This window comes from Echiichthys vipera (assembly GCF_963691815.1).
Source record: "Echiichthys vipera genome assembly, chromosome: 14".
Classification (NCBI taxonomy): domain Eukaryota; kingdom Metazoa; phylum Chordata; class Actinopteri; order Perciformes; family Trachinidae; genus Echiichthys; species Echiichthys vipera.
Window position 1 is genome coordinate 23945388 of NC_139839.1, and position 18111 is coordinate 23963498.

General features: G+C 42.1%; 1 protein-coding gene across 1 annotated transcript; it reads right to left on the reverse strand.

Annotated features, from left to right (window-relative positions):
• Positions 1-262: 262 nt before the first annotated feature.
• On the reverse strand, positions 263-10910 carry wnt11 (wingless-type MMTV integration site family, member 11). The gene is made up of 6 exons (XM_083926605.1): positions 10682-10910; positions 8673-8865; positions 6714-6958; positions 4923-5200; positions 4504-4796; positions 263-1175 (listed from the first exon to the last, which is right to left on the reverse strand). Exons 2-6 carry the CDS (start codon positions 8753-8755, stop codon positions 1001-1003), a joined length of 1074 nt encoding a protein of 357 aa, XP_083782731.1. The 5' UTR covers positions 8756-8865; positions 10682-10910; the 3' UTR covers positions 263-1000.
• Between the last annotated feature and the right edge of the window lie 7201 nt (positions 10911-18111).

Sequence of the window (18111 nt, forward strand, 5' to 3'; positions counted from 1 at the left end):
TCACACTTGGGTTTGCAGTGAATAACAGCAAATGTTTCTTAGTTTTAAAATAATTATCCTCTGAGGTTATGGATTTGTCTTTGCCAAAATCCTGCAAGATGATCTACACAGTACATTATTAAAGGAAAGGTTAACAGAAATAGAAAAAACATGCAATGCCCATGTAAAGATGATGGTGAAGGTCATTTCATTATTTTATAAATACTTCTTTCTTTATTTCAGTATACAAAATAACAGTATGTACATCCACACACAAGTGGTTTACAAAATCCATGAGTTCAGCTCATAAGCTCTGAAAAATAGAATATATTTTGAACTGCATGTCAGACATAAAGGAGATAATGCACCATTTGCTCTTCTCTAAATCCACAGGGATGCAGGTATATCAAGATCCACACAGGACACATGGCGAGAGTCCAAAACGTCAACCACAAAAATGTTCCGTGATTGAAAAGTACTTGAATTTCCCTTTGTGTTCCTTTTTCCCCTGTTGTCCATTGCTGCAGAGGAAAAAAGTTTGAATCGTACCTTGAAAAAAAAGGATCCAGCAGAACCCTTTGAATTCCGTGGAATGCAGCCCAACACAAGTCTCTGTCTAGCGAGGGGGAAAGACAATCCCTCTCCTCCAGCATAAAATCCAATATCATTTCTTTATTAGAGATATAATAAAATAGACTTTCAACATCCCTGTTAGGAAGATTTATAATCATTAACAAGTAAAAGGAAATACCCAGGAGGACGGCGGTCTTCACGTAAACTGGCACTGTTGCCACACTCCACGTCCAAGTTTGTGAAGCGAAAAAGCTTAGAAGCCCAATTGGCAGTTTGGAGATACAAAAATGATACTGACACAAGAATAGACCACTTCTCGTTGAGATACACATGCTAAAGCTTAAGACAAAAGTAAGCCTTCTTGGTATTGTAGTGCTTTGGTTAATCTGTAGCCTCGGGTGGCTGGGTACAAGTAGAGGACTGCTGGCGGGCCGGCAGTGGCACGGGTTCATTTGCAGACGTATCTCTCCACGATCCGCTCACACTTCTTGCATGTTACGTAGCAGCACCAGTGATACTTGCAGTGGCAGCGCTCCACCAGCTTCTCCGTGTACGGGTTGTAGCCACGGCCGCAGCACATCAGATCACAGCTGTCACTGCCGAGGGAGGTTTTGTTGCACTGCCTGAAATCAGCATGGACAAAATAGGAAAATGTTGAATAAGACATTTCATAGCCAACTATATATATTAACTTCCAAACGGTAGAGAAAACATGGTAAATACTGGACCGAACAACCAGCTATGAATGCTAACTACAGCTGCAACTAACAACTATTTTCATTAGCGATTAATGTGTCAATCATTTTCTGGATTAATCAATTGGTTGTTTTGTCCAGAAAATGGTGAAAAATGTCAATCAGTGTTTTCCAAAGCACAGGAGGACACCCTCAAGTGTCTTGTTTTGCCAACAGCTCAAAGATATTCACTTTACTATTGTAGAGGAGGAAGGAAACCAGAAAATATTCACATTTAAAAGGCTGAAATCAGAGAATTTGGATAGTTTTTCTTAAATAAATAAATAAATTATCAAATAATTGGCATTTAATTTCATAGTTGACTACTAATCAATTTATTGCAGCTCTAACGCTTATCTGTTTGGTTTCCGGTCTTAGACAATTAGGTTTATTTTTAAGGTTTTTTGTACAATTCTGCAGCCTGTGAAGAGCCCACAATAGTCTTTTAAAAGTGCGTGACCGATGCTTGGGAGTGTCTCATTTCAGAAGCCTAAAGCATCTTGAATGAGCAGAGAATAGCCCCGCCGTAAATCACCCTGAATACACAGGGCTGCCCTCCCTTTCTTTAGCTTGTCTTCTCCACATAATTGCATTGTTTTATGATGGCAGAGTGTTAATGACCAGTATGGTGAGGGAGACACTGAGGCTGCTGCGGGAGCGAATGAGAAAGAGGAGGGACACTAAGAGTGTAAGACAGGTTTATTACATCGGTGGGAGCTAGGAGGTAGACAGAAACCCCACACAGTTATGTTTAGTCAGGAGCGAGATCTCCTTATATCACTGCTGTGCTGTACGTTGAGAAAGAGGACAGCAGTGTACATTCAGAAGTTCACATCTGGTGTTTTAAGCAGAGGCATAGTAATGCGATTTAAGACTAAAGCACAGACTTCAATAGCACGTCTCTTCCCAGGGCCATGACACTTTTTTTCACCAGTGATCACATTTTATCCATTAGGAACTGCAGATAAAATTAACTTTCACCGTCCCAGTTTCTCTCCTTACATCTACCGCTCTCGGGTCTTGTGGATGGGCCAGAGCCAACAACGCAGACAGAAGCAGGGTAAATTCAAGTGTAAAAATGATAAAACCTCTCCTCGAACGGCCACCAGTGAGCCAGAAGTCAGTGAGATGACAATGCTATCGTGTGAGTGAGTGTTATGACGCAGGTAGGTTTGAGAAGCCATTCCATACAATCGGTCTGACACGTAACTCATGCACTTTACAGTTACTCGTACACAAACATCAGTGTCACGTGCAATAGATGCAGCAAAGCAGGTACCTCTTGATATGGCAAAAGCACTAATGTTGCAGACTGTGTGTGGCTGCTGCGTTATCAGGCTGCAGACGTGGACACATTGGGCACAGACAGTGAGTGTTCTTGACATGTAGCATGCGTCTGTAATCTGTAGAGTGGCCCATGACTGAGGGACACCTGATATGACAGTCATATGATGTATGACATTTATTATATACAACAACATCATGTGCTAGTTAGTGGAGCTTTTTATCTCAATAACATCTGCGTGTGGGACAAGATTTTAGGATCAGAAGCTTTCTGGTTGTAGTCCGACTTGGCGTGTTCATTTTGGCAGCTATTTGAGATTTAATCTTAAAAATTAGCTTTAGCCACATTTAAGTAATAGTTCAGAATTTTAGTGTAGTTCGTTTTTAGTCTTTACATTTTAGTCAACTTTAAGGTTTTTACTTTTAGTCTAAGTCCTGTGTCACATGTCCTTTTTTAGTCATCAGATTATATTTCAGTCAATCTAGTCTAGCTAAAATGAATCATTTTGTCACTTTAGTAAAACTTATTTCAGATAAGACTGGATCTCATCATTGTCTGATGAAACACTCAGGTTGAGTGATTAAAAATGTAGGTTTGCAGTTACTCTGAGTCCTGACTGTGCTCACTAGTGATGCACAGGTCAGTCACACCCACCAGGCCTGTTATGAGATCCAATCCACTGCCCAACATGCAAAAATACTGTATGCTTTAATCATCCACCCGTTCCAATCTGCAAACTGCAAATGTATGTGCCATATCATCATCTCGTTATAGTCATTGAAAACGTTTTCTGTCATAGTTTTCACTAGCAAAATGAATACTGAGTCTGAGTAGTATAGACCAGTCAGGTTTTTGTGGGCTTTGCTTGCATGAATGGAGAACAATAGAGAAGGTGCATATTGGCCAAATGGTAATCTTAGAAGCCATTGGCTATCATCTGACAGAGACTTGGCTTTTTATTAGTTTTTTTTATTTTCTATTTATCTGTATTCGTATGCAGATATCCGTTTATAGAAATCAGCTGGAAGAGGAGATATATTCATTGGATAGACTGGAACCCCTGAAATATCAGCTGTTGCCCCAGAGACTAAATAATTGTCACAGCGATAGCCGATGGGTTCCGAAGTTGCTCAGTGGCTAACTTAACCATGGCTGTTGACATTGAAGTAAGCTTAAGTCCATTTATTCTTACACAATGTGACAAACAGACGTTCAATGGGGCATTGTTTGTAAAATTATGTGAGATCAAGTGTGTATATTAACAGAGAAACTTAAGCAATTAGTCATTTTCAAAATGTGCCTCCTGTGCCATGCAATCCACAACGAAACAGTTAACCCTGAGATGTGACACGTCCTTCTCTGCAACACAGTTTCCCTGATATTGCTCAGCCAGATCGTAGCCTGAGTCCGACCCTCAGACAGATGGGCTCCTTGCTGCCCATAAACTTCTCACAGAGCACACACCAGTCACACTGGCCCACCTAAAACACTGGAGCTGAATGATGTAAATAAATCTTTATCTTTGGAGGACCATTGCCCCATTTGTGTGGCCCTCTCCAATCGATATCAGCTCGAGTGCACTCAGTCCCAAGAATAACGGCATTAGTCATTAGATAGTGGGACAACGACTCCAGTCACACCGGATTTTAGTGACACATGCTCAGACAAGCCACAGACGGAGCACTCTCAGGGTCCGCTGGTTTTTATCAGCCTGCAAACTAAACAGTGCCACCCTACAGGACGGCACTTCACTAGAGTCAACATCCTGGGTGACCAGACATTCAAGATTGGTCATTTCCTATTTGCCAGCTAAGTGTCTGTCACTGATATGAGTCGTGCTAAAAAAAATCCCAAAACAACCAGAGAAGTATCACTTCCACCAAACATCCCTCTTTCTCAGTCAAACACAATGGTGTGCAGTGGCAGTCTCACCTGTCCTGTGTGCCGATGGAGCCTTGTATGTCATTCTTAGCACAGAAGTCCGGGGAGCTCTGCAGGTAGACCAGTTCGTTCACTCTCACTGGCCTGATGTCAATGTCTTTGGGTACCAGCTGCTTGCGTGTCCCCACGGGCCGGGGAACCACTTTGGTGGCAGACAGGTACTTGGTCTTCAGGTCCATGGCGATCTCCCTAAGGTCTTGCAGGCCTCTCCAGCAGGTCCTTATGGAGCAGGAGCCGGACACACCATGACATTTACACTTCATCACCAGTGCCTCTCTCAATACCTAGATATAAGGACAGAGGACACAGAGGTTAGAAAGTGCTCAGTCATTCAGATATTTAGAACATATTTAGAAACATATTCGCATTATTGCACTGCAGAGAAGCAAAAATATGGGCATATTGCTTACTTGTCTTCCGACTTCACTGTTGTGTAGCTGCATCAGTTTGTTGGCGTGGGAGCCTGCACGTTTCATCTTCATGGGCGCGTCAGAGAACTTGGTGCCCATGATCAGACCGTAGTGCAGGTTGTCAGCACAGCCGCCCCAGCGATATCCAGGCTCTGGGATCTCCGCAGGAATAGGACCACACGAGCAAATCCGCAAGTCTCCAGAGGTGCACGCCCGTGCTATGGTGTGGCTGATGGTTGCCGCAGACAGGGCGTAGACAAATGCAGCCTCTCTTGTTCCTGTCAAACAGAGGAGAAACCTAAATTACATAAATGAAAAAAGAAGCCCCGGTCCTGAAAACTGACAACGTGGACATCAAAGCCATTACTTCAATGCTTAGACGTAAGCACATATGGTCACCAGCAATTATTAGGGCTGCAACTAAAGATTATTTTCTCCATTATTTATTTATTGTCATTAATATAGTTTCCTTTCACAATAAGAGCCAAAGGTGGTATCTCACAGATCCTCAGATGTTGTTTTGTCTAACCAACAGTCCAAAATCCTCACAGTTCAGAAGCTGGAACGACTGAATGTTTGGCATTGTTGCTTTTACAATGAATCAATTACTACAATACTATCATATTATTTTTTCTGTTGATTGATTAATTGGCTAATCATTTCAGCTCTACTAGTTATTACTATCAAAGAACCTGTAGATTCAGAAATGTAATACATTAAATACAAAAGGAGCTACCTGCACAGTGTGAATAGGTTGTGTAATCTAGGTTTAGTGAGATTAGTCTGTTTTTCTATCATTTGGATTTTTACTCTACTCTATGCTAAAGTCTTAGGATGAAGAGTGACTGTTGACTTAAAATTAAATTGGTTCCTATGATGGAAAGTTATTACAGCAAATTAAAACAAAAACTCCAGATCAAAACATCTATAGAACATTCTCAAACCACTTCACACATCGACCTCTCTGCTATCCATCTGTCCTGTTTCCCTCTCAGTGGAAAAAACCAAATTGAGTGCATACATGAAGCTTTCAAACACAGTCCATCACTGTTCCCGCAGTAACACAGAGTGAGCCCTGATGTAATTGGCGGTGATGTGCATACACAGAAAGCACATATGTTAAAGGCCGGGGAGCAATTGGAAGAAAGGGAAGAAATCATTTCTGACCGTGGGCAGGTTAGATCAAAGCCAACCCTGGACAGAGATGAGCCATTTCCTGTTCGGTTCAGACTGTTCATTTAGTGGCCATGTCCTGTCTGGGGAGCGCTGCACAGCTCCCCCACCCACACTCCTGCAACTGTCTCTGGCTGACTCAAGGTCCTTTTTGGATACAGAAACTAGTCAGACTGCAACGCACATACGCGTGCAGTCAGATAATGGAAACAACAAGTTTTTATTATCATACAGAATGAATACATGCTGTATGTGGGGCTCTTCTCAAATAACAGCTTCAGTACGAATCCCTGGTGAAGGCTCCTCATGAATGAATAATAGAATTTTTGGGCAAAATAAGTGAAAAGATAAGGCAGCTTCTCACCCTCAAACCAGAAACCAGGACATAGTTCTGTATCAAAGTGCAGTTAGCAGTCGTTTAGAAACATACAGGAACCATTAAAGGGCGAGGATCTTTTCACCAGTTACTGTAAACTGAACTGCAGCACTTAATGGCCTTGGTTTTAAATATTCATTGAATGTCAAGAGTAACCATAAACATCACATTCTTGTGGGTAAAAGACTTGGAGCTGCTCTTTGGAAACAAAAGCATCCGCGCTGTCAGTCCAAACTGTTTACCTCGGTCGAGGTCTGGCGGATACTTCGGAGCATCAATGGGGATGTCAATGGAGGAGCAGTTCCAGCGCATATCGGCAAATGTCTTCTGGCATGTTTTCTTGACTTCGCGGGCAGCTGTGATGATGGTTTGCATGAGCTCCAGGTTGCTGCGACACAGCTGAGCTTGGGAGGACACCAGGCCGGGCAGCAGCTTACAGTGTTGGGTCTGGTTGATGTGTAGAGACGCAGGGGCGTGTGATAGCGACCTACATGGAGATAAACACAAACAAGATGTATCAGTCCGTATGCGTTACACAATACACATTCTCCTAATAGCAGTGTTGACGACAATGTGATGATTGCTTAATGGTGTTTTTTTCCTTTACAATGATCACCTTACTGGGAATAAGAAATCTGTGAGTTTTAGTAACAGCGGTGTGTTAGCAATTAACAGATGTTGTGTACGCACATCCTCTGAGACACATCCGGAAAAAACAATTGAAAAATAGAAACATATAATGCCTCAGGAAATATTTTGGCATGCGTTGCAGACAAGAAACATCTTATCACAGTGAAAAATCCCGAAGGAAAGTCAGCCGAAGATCCATAAATTATAAGTGACACGTTCATGGCACGGGCCTTTTCTTTTGTTAAAGCACAGAAGAGGCCTAAAGATATTCCCAAAATTCAGACTGCAAACTGCATAGATACCTCACTTTTGCATATTCCCCAACACAAAGCACCATCCTCTGTGGCCTCAGTTTGACATGAATCGTGTGTTTACAGACTATTAAAGAGTGCACACGTTTGATTTAAACATTTGAAACTTACTAAGTATTAACTTAATAGAGAAACCACAGGCAGAGTGGGTTAGCTCTGATCTCTGCGTCTCACACTCTGCTGAGAGTTCGTGAGAACCAGGCAGCACCGCCTGCACCTTGGCCTGTTTTGCATTAGGGGCTGAGGGGCCGCCACTCTGTGCCCAATGATAAGCTGCGACTCCACTGGGCTGGTGGTAACCCGGCACTCACAGGTGTTTACAGCCCCATCTGTTTTGCATTGCACTGCTGTGCATTATCAAGACTGCAGAGAGCTTAGATTTAGCACATGCCATCCCAGCTCTCATGGGCACATCTGCTCAAGCCTTCCCACTGTGAGTATTACAACCGCTCTCTCTGATAAGAAGACATGGATACATATGGTGCAGCTATCTTTTAAGGCACAGGGATAAAAACTCCGATAAAGAAATACACAACAGAACACGCAAATTGCGGCGAAACCCTTGAAGAGTTTACAAGAATACCAAACAATACCGTGCAAAACATTCAATTGAAACATCAACAAATTCAAAAAATAGCAACTTGGGAATTTTATGGACTTTCCAAAATTATTGCGAAAATTATTGTTTACTTTTACTCTAAAATGAAAACAGCGTGCAATCCACATTTGTGTCAACATTTATGGCATCGGAGCTTCCTTCTACAGCACCACTTTACACTGATTGAGGCCTAACTAGACTACACACAATGGCACTGTCTGCGGCACCGTGGTGCCCCGTCATCCCTGTCTTATGTTCTATTCTTGCCTTCCTACTATACAGCAGGGCGTGCATTCGATCTGAGATCTCGGAGCTGAAACATGCATGCCGTCTCCTTTGACTGAAGCTGCAATAAAGTTGATCAAACAAAAAGGTTTCCGTTCATAGCATGAAGAACTGCCAGCTAATCCACTGTCCCCTTCATCAGATGCACATGTACAGAACACATAGCCTCTCCCTTGATCAGGAGCAACTTGAGGAATGTTGGGGCCCATTTCAAAGCTGCCATGGGCCCTCCACTCCATAAAACACTGAAACATGCAGAAAAGAGCCGAACAATATGGCGCGCTTTCATGACCTCATCTGTTTGGACATTGTTTGAATGTAAAGATCTTTGAAAGGCCGAAAAAGAGTGACACGGCGCCACTCCTGAGAATACTTACAGCCATTTGATGCCAGAGCAGACCTGAGACAGCAGCAGAGCCGTGAGCACACCAAGAGGCAGGACATGAGAGCCGCTCCTCATGGTTGGACAGTGGCTCCAGTTCACACAGGACACAAATACAAAAGGGCTGTTGGGCTTCTCGGCTTAGACTCAAAAGTCTCCTCTCATGGCACGGCCTCCTCTTGTAAACCCTGAAATAAATAACATAAATCACAGGCTATCAATGACTTGGCAATGCTGGTTGGAAACCTGTTGTCTCGATGCGTCGATGAATTCTATTTAAGACTGAAAGTGCGTGAGCTCATTTAAAATCAGGTCAAATCTGATGAATTATTTGAGTTCTCCATTGATCTCAAACATTATGCACAAATTAAATAACAAATAACTAAGCCCAACCAGGGACAAAAGGGAATTTAGCAAAATGATAGTGCTTTGCAGGAAATACTTTCTAGACCGTTCACTTAATGAAGACTGGTGTAAGCATTCAAACACACCGGTAAGACAGCACTCCAGTTTCCATCTACAGCTGATTTATTGTTTTTATTATTTACACAAGAAACAAGTTTTTGCTTAAAGATAAACATCTCTTAGATTTTTATGAAGGAACCGGTGCTGTACCTGAGGTTCAGATGGCGTGTTAGTGGGCACAACTGTGACTTTCCACAGTGAATCTTACATTTCTCACTCTCTCTTTTATAGTTAACAATATTAATTATGACGGTTATATCGTTATAAATGCCTATAAAGTAGCCTATTGTTTGCTGAGGTTCAAAGGATTGTGTTACAGTCACATTAGCCTTTTCTAAACAGCGAGCCAGAAGCATTGAGACAAAGAAAGCCTATTTCCCCTGATTAAGCTCGTTACTTCATTTGCACCGACATTGGAGTCTGTAATTCAGTCCCCTGTCACCTCTGCTCCACTTGGAAAAATGTGAAGAATTTTAGATGGAGAGACAGCGGAGGGATGGACGCAGCGGTCCGCAGGGAGCATCAGATCTGATAGCCTTGAGCTGCAGATAAGAAACCTCTTTGAAGAGAGCTTAAAGTGAGCGTATTAAACCACTGATAGTGCGCCTTTTCAAAGGGCGTCCACTGCGCGCCGCTGATTGGCGGAGACGCCTCCGAAACTGCGATATTAATTATTTAAATGAGCTCACTGAAACTCACTCGCACTTGGCCAACTTCTTTCCACACACACGGGGTTTGACCTAACGTAATAAAATCATTGAGTTATACATCGACCCAAAACAGAAATACTCTCTGTTTGCCCCTTGGCCTCATGTGCGTTTAAAGAAATCAAGGGGATTAACTGTTTAAATTTACATTTGGCCGGAGTGGGCTGAATGGCAGCTCCTGTTTCCCTCTTGAAAGATAAAGGCTGATAGCCTCACACACACACGCGCGCGCGCACACACACACACACACACACACACACACGCACACACACACTATCCGCTGTGCGCCTCAGCGAGCCGAGATAAGCTGGGCAGGGCAGGGCACTCCGAGTGGACTATTCATCATATTTTCTAACGATCATGGGGATCTAATTAGTGGAGATTAACTAACAAGGTCGGACAAGGATATAGATATAGATATATATATTTGTACAATAGGCCTGTTATAATAATAATTATAATAATTATAATAATAATAATGCTTGCCAATCTGCCTGTAAAGACAGAAGTGTTCATGAGCTGATTCTAAAGTCACTATAAAGACAGAAGTGTGAAGAAGCATGTCGCACGGAAGTTGTGGAATCCGTTACATTATTATAATTATATAAAAATTTCTTCCATATTTGTTCAATATTTGACCAGACTTTTTTTTTCTCCAACAGATAATTCATCTAGGCCTAGAGCAAAACCCGGCGACAAACAAGCAGCTTTTTCCTGTATTCACCATAATCCCAATCCTTTTTTTTATCTGGACACACACACACACACACACACACACACACACACACACACACACACACACACACACAGAGCCAAACCAGTTTCACCTCACCTTTGCCGCGGCGCTCTTTCAACGGTGAACAAAAGCAGAGTGGATGAAAAAAAGGAGGCAGCAGGTCGGAATATCCTTTCGAGGTGTAGTCTGTGTCTGTATCAGCCGGATGCACGGGTAAAATCCAGCATGGGGTGGTAGAGTAGCTCCGGGCAGGTACGCATGGTGTGTGTCGGAGCGGTGTCGGTGAGAGTGTGAGCGTGTGTGAGAGTGTGTGAGTGTGTGTGAGTGGGACAGACAGACAGAGAGGCAGAGCGGAGCGGAGCGGAGTGAGTGAGCTTGAGTGGGGGCAGACTGGGCTTTAAAGCACCCCTGCCTGCCCTGTTTGATCTCACTGCTGATGTCAGAGCGCCATTAGCATAAGAAAGCGCGCTGCAGCGGCAACGCACCACCACATACTCGGAAACACTACATGGTCCGCAGTTGGGTTGGTATCCTGGAGAAAATACTCCGGGATCGACCCCTAGTACTCCCGCAGAGTTACAGCGTGTCCGTGATGATGAAGAGTCCACACAGTGACCTTCTTTTAATGGTGTTTTTATAGCTGCTCTGCTATCATACTGCCATAAAATAACATTAAGGGGCACTTTTTAGGGACCTTATCATTATGCTTAATAGCAGACACTGTTTTCTTAATCGATTATTCGATAAAGGTTATTGTAGAATATTAAGCTGGTAGAAACGCATACCTCTTAGACAGAAAACAAAACTTATGTGGTTTTGTAATCTTCTTTAGAAATGGTTGTGCTGTCTTTTCCACATGATTTTACACTGCTGTAACGGAAAATAATAACATGTTATAATATAACACAATTCCATATTATTTTCAACACTAAAATAACTGCTACTATTGAAGTAACAACAGTGTTAAAAGGCCAGCGTTTATTTCATATGTAATACACATAGCCCAGCATGTTGGTCCAAATGAAGGGTGAAAGTATCATTAGTGTTCAGACATTAAACATGTGTATCCGTTGATTTCATATGTGCAGTCTTATGGAATAATATCAAAATAATCATATCACTCACTTCATGCCTCATGCTTTTCATCCCAATCTGTTAAGAAACAATGTTTTACATTCAGATGTTGTTGTTTTTTCTGTAACTTTTGTGAACTTGGAACAATAAAAAAAAAAAATCAATAAGGACCGGGCTGTGGTAACTGTACACTGCACAGTCCCTCCTTTATAAAAAACATTACAAATACATGTAAGATTCATAATAAATGTTTCTAAAAGTAATGTTTAATGCAAATACCACAGACACATCCTTATATCCGCACTCAAATCGTGTCTTTTTTTAGATACAAGTGGATTTGACATTGGAATCGTTTCCCATCTGAAATGGAAACAATGCTCTGAATTCACTACAACAACTCATTTTATTCATTTGAGTGGCTACCGTAGTTACACTATACTGTAATACAGTGGGCCACAATGGTAATTTGAGTACACGTATGGGCATAAAAAGGCTCTCCAACATGTTTTCTACAGTATCATTCTTTTTTAAGTAAAACCTTATTAAAGTGACTTGGGGATTTCCTGCACCAGCGGATTTCTTCATGAAGCTCAGTGTAAGTGATAGACCGCAGAGCCAGCTGTGGGACAGTAATGTATAGTTTCCCTGAGAATCTGCTGCACCTCCAGTGCTCACACAAAGGCAACAGTCAGCTGTTGTTCAGACCTTGACCTTGCAACTGGTGTAGCCAACGTGGCTGGCCTCGTGCACAAAGCAGATCAGGTGTTGACTTGAGCAGACCCATTTACAGACCACAACACCCCTACGGGAACACCTGGATCTTGTGTCTTATGCCACATTTCCACTGCACGGTACGGTGCGTCTCTTCTCAACTCTACTCGTTCTGTATTCGTTTTCCATTAGAAAAAGTTGTGGATAGCACCGTGGAGCTAATACTTTTTTGGTACCACCGCAGTCAAGGTTCCTAGCAAACCGTTGTTTGTGCATCACGGGACATCTTGCACAAACCCGCCATTATCAAATAGCCAAACTAAAAATGGCAGCCCAGAAAACTACATTGTACACTACGCCGCATAGCTGACAGTGCTGATGTTCTTGTTTCATTGGCAATTAAATGATCCAGCGAGTGTCGTGTTGACGATGATGCCATGGCAGTTTCATGTGATGTGGCTATAGATCTGCTGAGAATCCCGTCCACACACGACTATCTGCAGTGGAAAAGGAAAAGACAAAGATACGGGTCCCAAAAGGCAGGGGAAATGAGGCATGAATCAGTTGGCCAAACGTGGTCCTCATTTACGTTTTACACACAGTTTGATAACTCCATGTTTACAGTGGGGCTGGGATTCTGGTTCCAGAGTCAATGTGTTTTACATTGCAGTCAACTGCGAATGGGCACAGGTTGGAGCGTGTGTGGGAGTCGCGGAGCTTCCAGCAGGACCGGGCCCGTCTACAGAGCCTTTTTACACGCAGGCTCTCCATTCCTGAGCTATAGGATCAACACGCAGCCCCTTGATCTTCACATATCACCTCCCCAGCAACACAGACGGGAGGACAACTTCTGAGGGAGACGGAGGGGCATAAGCGAGCCACTGGAGTTCATGATAATGAAATAACTCATGTCACAGCAGAATCCGAGCTGAATTATGATAGGTAATCTCCACATCAAGAGGCAACACCAGCTTTGCAGAGATACTATTACAGTTACATCGTTCTTTTGAACTGTCAGAATCAGCTTCTGACATGGTGGTATTACTGATGAAAAATCTAACATGTGTCTATGGAAAGATTGTATTTACACTAAACACATTTACAAGTTTCCAGAACATGAATTCTATTGGTTTTTTTTACAACACAGTATTGTTTAAACCAGATGTGGTTTAAGCCTGAAGTGGAAGTTTATTTTCAAATGAGTTTCACATTGTAAATTAGATAAATCCCTTTGAATTATGGGATATCATAGCCCCAATAAAAGAAAAGAAAAATGTAAATGTACATAAATAGAAACAGTAAATGATTTGCCTTTGTTAAAATGCCACATTTGCAAACTGTATTTCCTAATTCTCGTGTTTCAAAAGTCACCGTTGAAATGTTTAGGAAAAAGATGTTATTTCGATATTTCCCAAATGACGAATGGAGTTATCCCATGCTCTGGCTGAAAACATTGTAAATGTTTGGGAGGAAGGAGTCCGCGGGCTCACAGCATTAAGCCATTGTCCTTCAAATCTCTAGGGTCAGGCCAATATCACAAATCTGTAGGCTCACCGAGGGGCAGAATAAGGACACTCAGCTTTCACCCAGGGGGCTCAGAGCCTGAATGGGTGCAGAGTTACTATTCTGCCCATGAAAATACTCCCATGCTCCCATCAGAATACATACACACTCAAACTGGGCTCTGATGAACAGCTCAAGTGTATCAAAATAAAATGTTGAATTTTAATCTGCAATAAATGTTTCAAGATGATTTAAAAGGGGGGAAAAACAATAGTTCTCAACTTAGTTCAGGTTTAATGCCAAACCCACATTACACAATCATATGAAATATTCTCATAAGCACACTGGCATGTTTCTATTTTTAGATTTAGTTATTTGGTTATTTTTTGATGAAGTGAATGGAATATGCAAACCACAATGATAAACTAATAAAGGTCTAACTCTGATGAAGTACGTTCATTTCTGCCTGTTCTTTATTACCAAACCCATTTGACTGTAGATAAATCTCTGATCAAAATGAAAACCAGAACTTTGATTAACAGCCATCATAAATACAATAAAGCAGGAACATAAAAGGGAATTTTCAAATGGAAACAATCAGTGAACCATATCCGTAACCGTTAGTTTTCATTTAGCCTCTTATCTCCAACCCAACAGTGAGCGGCCCAGGGCTCTGCTGCCAGCTGATCACTTATAAATAACAAGAACATTATGGATTATCAACAGCATTCCTAAAGGGTATCCGTCAAATGAGAGCCGCAGAGAGACAGGGACAGCTTCGGATGAGCCATGTGATAATTCAATCACCCTCTGGTGTACCTTCTGTGAGAGCTGCAGCAGCTCACAGTGGGGATCGCCTCAGAAACAACAAGCTCCATCCAATCTGTCTGACTGGACCCACATCTTTTGTACACCATTTGTTTATAACCTCTGTCTCTATTGTGCTTTGAGGACAGAGCCCTTTCAAGTGACAGATGGGTGGCACTTTTGAACACGTCATGTGGTCCCACAGGGGCCTACACTGCCTACGCTGTGCGTTCATGGAGCCCAGCACCGGACGGGATCATTCCTGACACAAAAAAAACGAAATTACCGCTGCTTCTCTGGTTTGAGTTGAGGGTATAAAAGTCACCTACATTAGGAGTTAACAATGAGGGGAGTCACGGATTCCAGAATGCAACTAATTAATCACATTACAGTCCTGTCATATTATTATGAATCAGAGTTAAATGGGTTCATTCACTACATGCAAACGTTGTTTTGACACACACACTTCTGTCACCTGAGAGGGAATTTAAAATATAAAGACATTAATTGATGATGTCATCAGATCACATGATTTGGATTTGTTTCATTTACAGAGAATTTGTGACTATTGGTGGCAAAGTGGAAATTTTTCCCTCTTCTTGTCATCCAGTAAACAAATACGCATATGTTGAATGCAGAGCAGCACTTACAGCTGTGGATTAGAGGATGTGTCTATAATCCATTCAACCATCGTGGGATTTGTTTTATTATTCACTGTCTACGGAGCAGCTGCCTTGTTTCATGACATTGTCACTGTCTCTTTGCTTTTCATCTGGTCCCAGTCATGAATTCAAACGGAGCTATTCATCACTACTAAATGCACACGTGAATTATATTTTGGAAATATGAAAAGAGACATTCAGCGCCGAGGGCGGCAGTACTGTCTCACACAGGTTCTTTATCACACTGCATGAAGTCATATCACTGCGTCTGAAGAGGTGTTGCTGAAGAAGAGCAAAAGGTGTTGAGGGCAGAGGGGGTTGAGGTGAACCCTGTGGGTGGGGTGATGACTTCAGCAGAGTCTGGGGCGTTCTGAGCTCACGCGTCCTGGTAAACATGAAGCCGAAAAGCGATAGAAGAATCACAGGGCTGGCACCAGCCCGGCTTCAGGCCTCTAAACACTACAATAGATAAATTGTGCACTTTTACATCTGGTTCTAATGAATTTAGCCCTTTAGATTGTGGTTGGCGGAGGCGTGGGAGCACTGAGCATCCTTATGAATGATTAGAGTTTACTTCTTTAGGGATTACAAAACTATTTGAAATTCCAAGCGGCATGCCCACTGCCCTGTAAAAATGTTCCAGTACCAAATAAAGGGACGCTTTTTCAAATAGGTGGTTGCTTCAAGACAATCAAATAAAGAGAAAGCACAAAATAAACTGCATTCACTGCGTCATGATTGTATAATCTCTTATACTCACCAAAGGCCATCCTTCACATTTCACTTACAGTTTTAAATCCTTTAGCTTTACAATGGCAAGTAAAAATGAAGTGTTCTTTAAGATACAATCAATAAGTTGACGTGAATAATTCAAACCAAACGTTTTGCTCGTAATAGGAGGATCTGAGTTCGGGCCTGTGCTGCCAATTTTCCCTGAAAGGGAACCTTGAAATAAAATCCACTTAAGCCCTGTGTCTTCCCCTCCAGAGTGTAGTTAAATCCTGGCTGTGTATGGACATGATTACAGAGTGCCACGGGTCTTACATCAGTGCAGAACCTTGACTTCCAGCAGGAAACCTGGTGCACGGGTCAATTATGGCAATACCTTGTTTTGCTTAAAGATGGAGGATGTGTTCTTCATGCTTAAACACACAGGCTGCACCTGAGATTTAAACTGTAACAAAGTCCACATTTACGTCCAAAGTGTAAATAAATAAAACACAGCTTGTAGGAGGTATATGGCTCTTGGCGGAGAGTTCAAATATAGGGTTATGAGACGATGCTAGTGGGCTCCTGTGCTGCATATGGCCACAGTGAGGCCTGTGAACACTGCTGCTGGCGGCCCACAGTGGAGACAGTTCCGTTTGCTCAGCAGCTGAGCCGGGACACAGCGATGCTCCTTTCCACTGAGCTGAGCACTGACAATCAGGGCTTTGTCAGCGAGGCATCTGCTGTTACAGCTCACAGGAAGAAACATGTTTCTTTAAAAAGTGCACTGAGTGGGGTTATCAGTGTTAAAGATAAGGTGGCTTCATGTCAACAAACACAATATATGGAAGGGTTTTAACAGCAGCAGCCTTTATTTTCATGAACCCCGTAGGATAGTTGAGGTGAAATGAATTATTTAGTCACTGGGATCATGTCTTTAACCTGTATTGAAAGTGACACCATACTCCAGATAAGCCCTGGAGTATGGTGTCAGTATAGCTTCAGTCAATGACACCAGTTTAAAGCAGCTATGAGCGTTTTTTAAGTGGTTATGAAACGGTCTCTATTTAGTACTGATGCATCTTTATGACCAAAGCCAGAAGATTGGCTATTTCTATATAGTTATTCTTAATGCCTGTCCCTGGGTCTGCTTCCCTACCAACCAGACCAGAAAGTTTCACAATGCACGTACGAAAGGTAAGCAGAATAATTTCCCCATCGATACTGGGGCAGGATCAGCAAAACAAAAAGAACAGAATGGATCTAAGAACAAAAAAAAAAAAAAGCTAAAGGGGACAGTGATAGAGCACGGGTTGGCCAAGGGATGCCAAAATCAACACAAACTAAAGTTCTTTGTAGTTTCTTTAACAAGTGTATTTGGAGTTTATTCAGCTCTATATATAACATTCGATAGGACATTTTCAGACAGTTACCCAGCTTGATTGTCAGTAGTCTGCAGTAGCTGTTATTGAAACTCTTATAAAGGCTTATGCACCGGATTGGAATTCATAGCAAATAATTGACAAGAAAGGTGGACTCACAGAATACACTTGTTCTTAGAAATTACATATTAACCTAATCACAATGGTAACAATGGAGCCCAAAAGCAATGATTTGCATTACTGGCAAATCAAACCCTTCCCTCTCACATACCAAACATGGCAGAGACCTTACACTTTGAGGAGAAAGGTAATTGTAAAATAAATATTTACCAGGTATCTTGAGATAATGTAGTGCTTTTATGACCTCAATAACCCTACCTCTAAAGCCACAGCATTGTCGACCAGTGAGTGAATCATGCACGTTCATTTTTTTATTAAATACATTATGACCGAAACTAGAGGGTGAACTGCCTATTTTTAGTCACCAACCATTAACACTGGGTAAATGGCAGCCCGTAGTGCCCCATATCACAGCTAAAATATGTAACCTTTAACTTAAAAAAAACAAACAAACATGCAGGTGAGTTGTGTATTTTCTCCTAAGTAGTAATACTAAAAATAGCTGCATTTGTAAAATAACCCTAGCTAGTGACCTCCTGGACTTCCCATCTATCAGCTG

Bases quoted from the DNA above. Each gene is read 5' to 3' on its own strand.
- wnt11 (XM_083926605.1), bottom strand. From the start codon at position 8,755: ATGAGGAGCGGCTCTCATGTCCTGCCTCTTGGTGTGCTCACGGCTCTG. The intron at 4,797-4,922 runs GTAAGCAATATG...CCTTATATCTAG, and splicing joins ACAGTGAAGTCGGAAGACAA to GTATTGAGAGAGGCACTGGT. The intron at 1,176-4,503 runs GTGAGACTGCCA...TGCTGATTTCAG, and splicing joins TCCATCGGCACACAGGACAG to GCAGTGCAACAAAACCTCCC.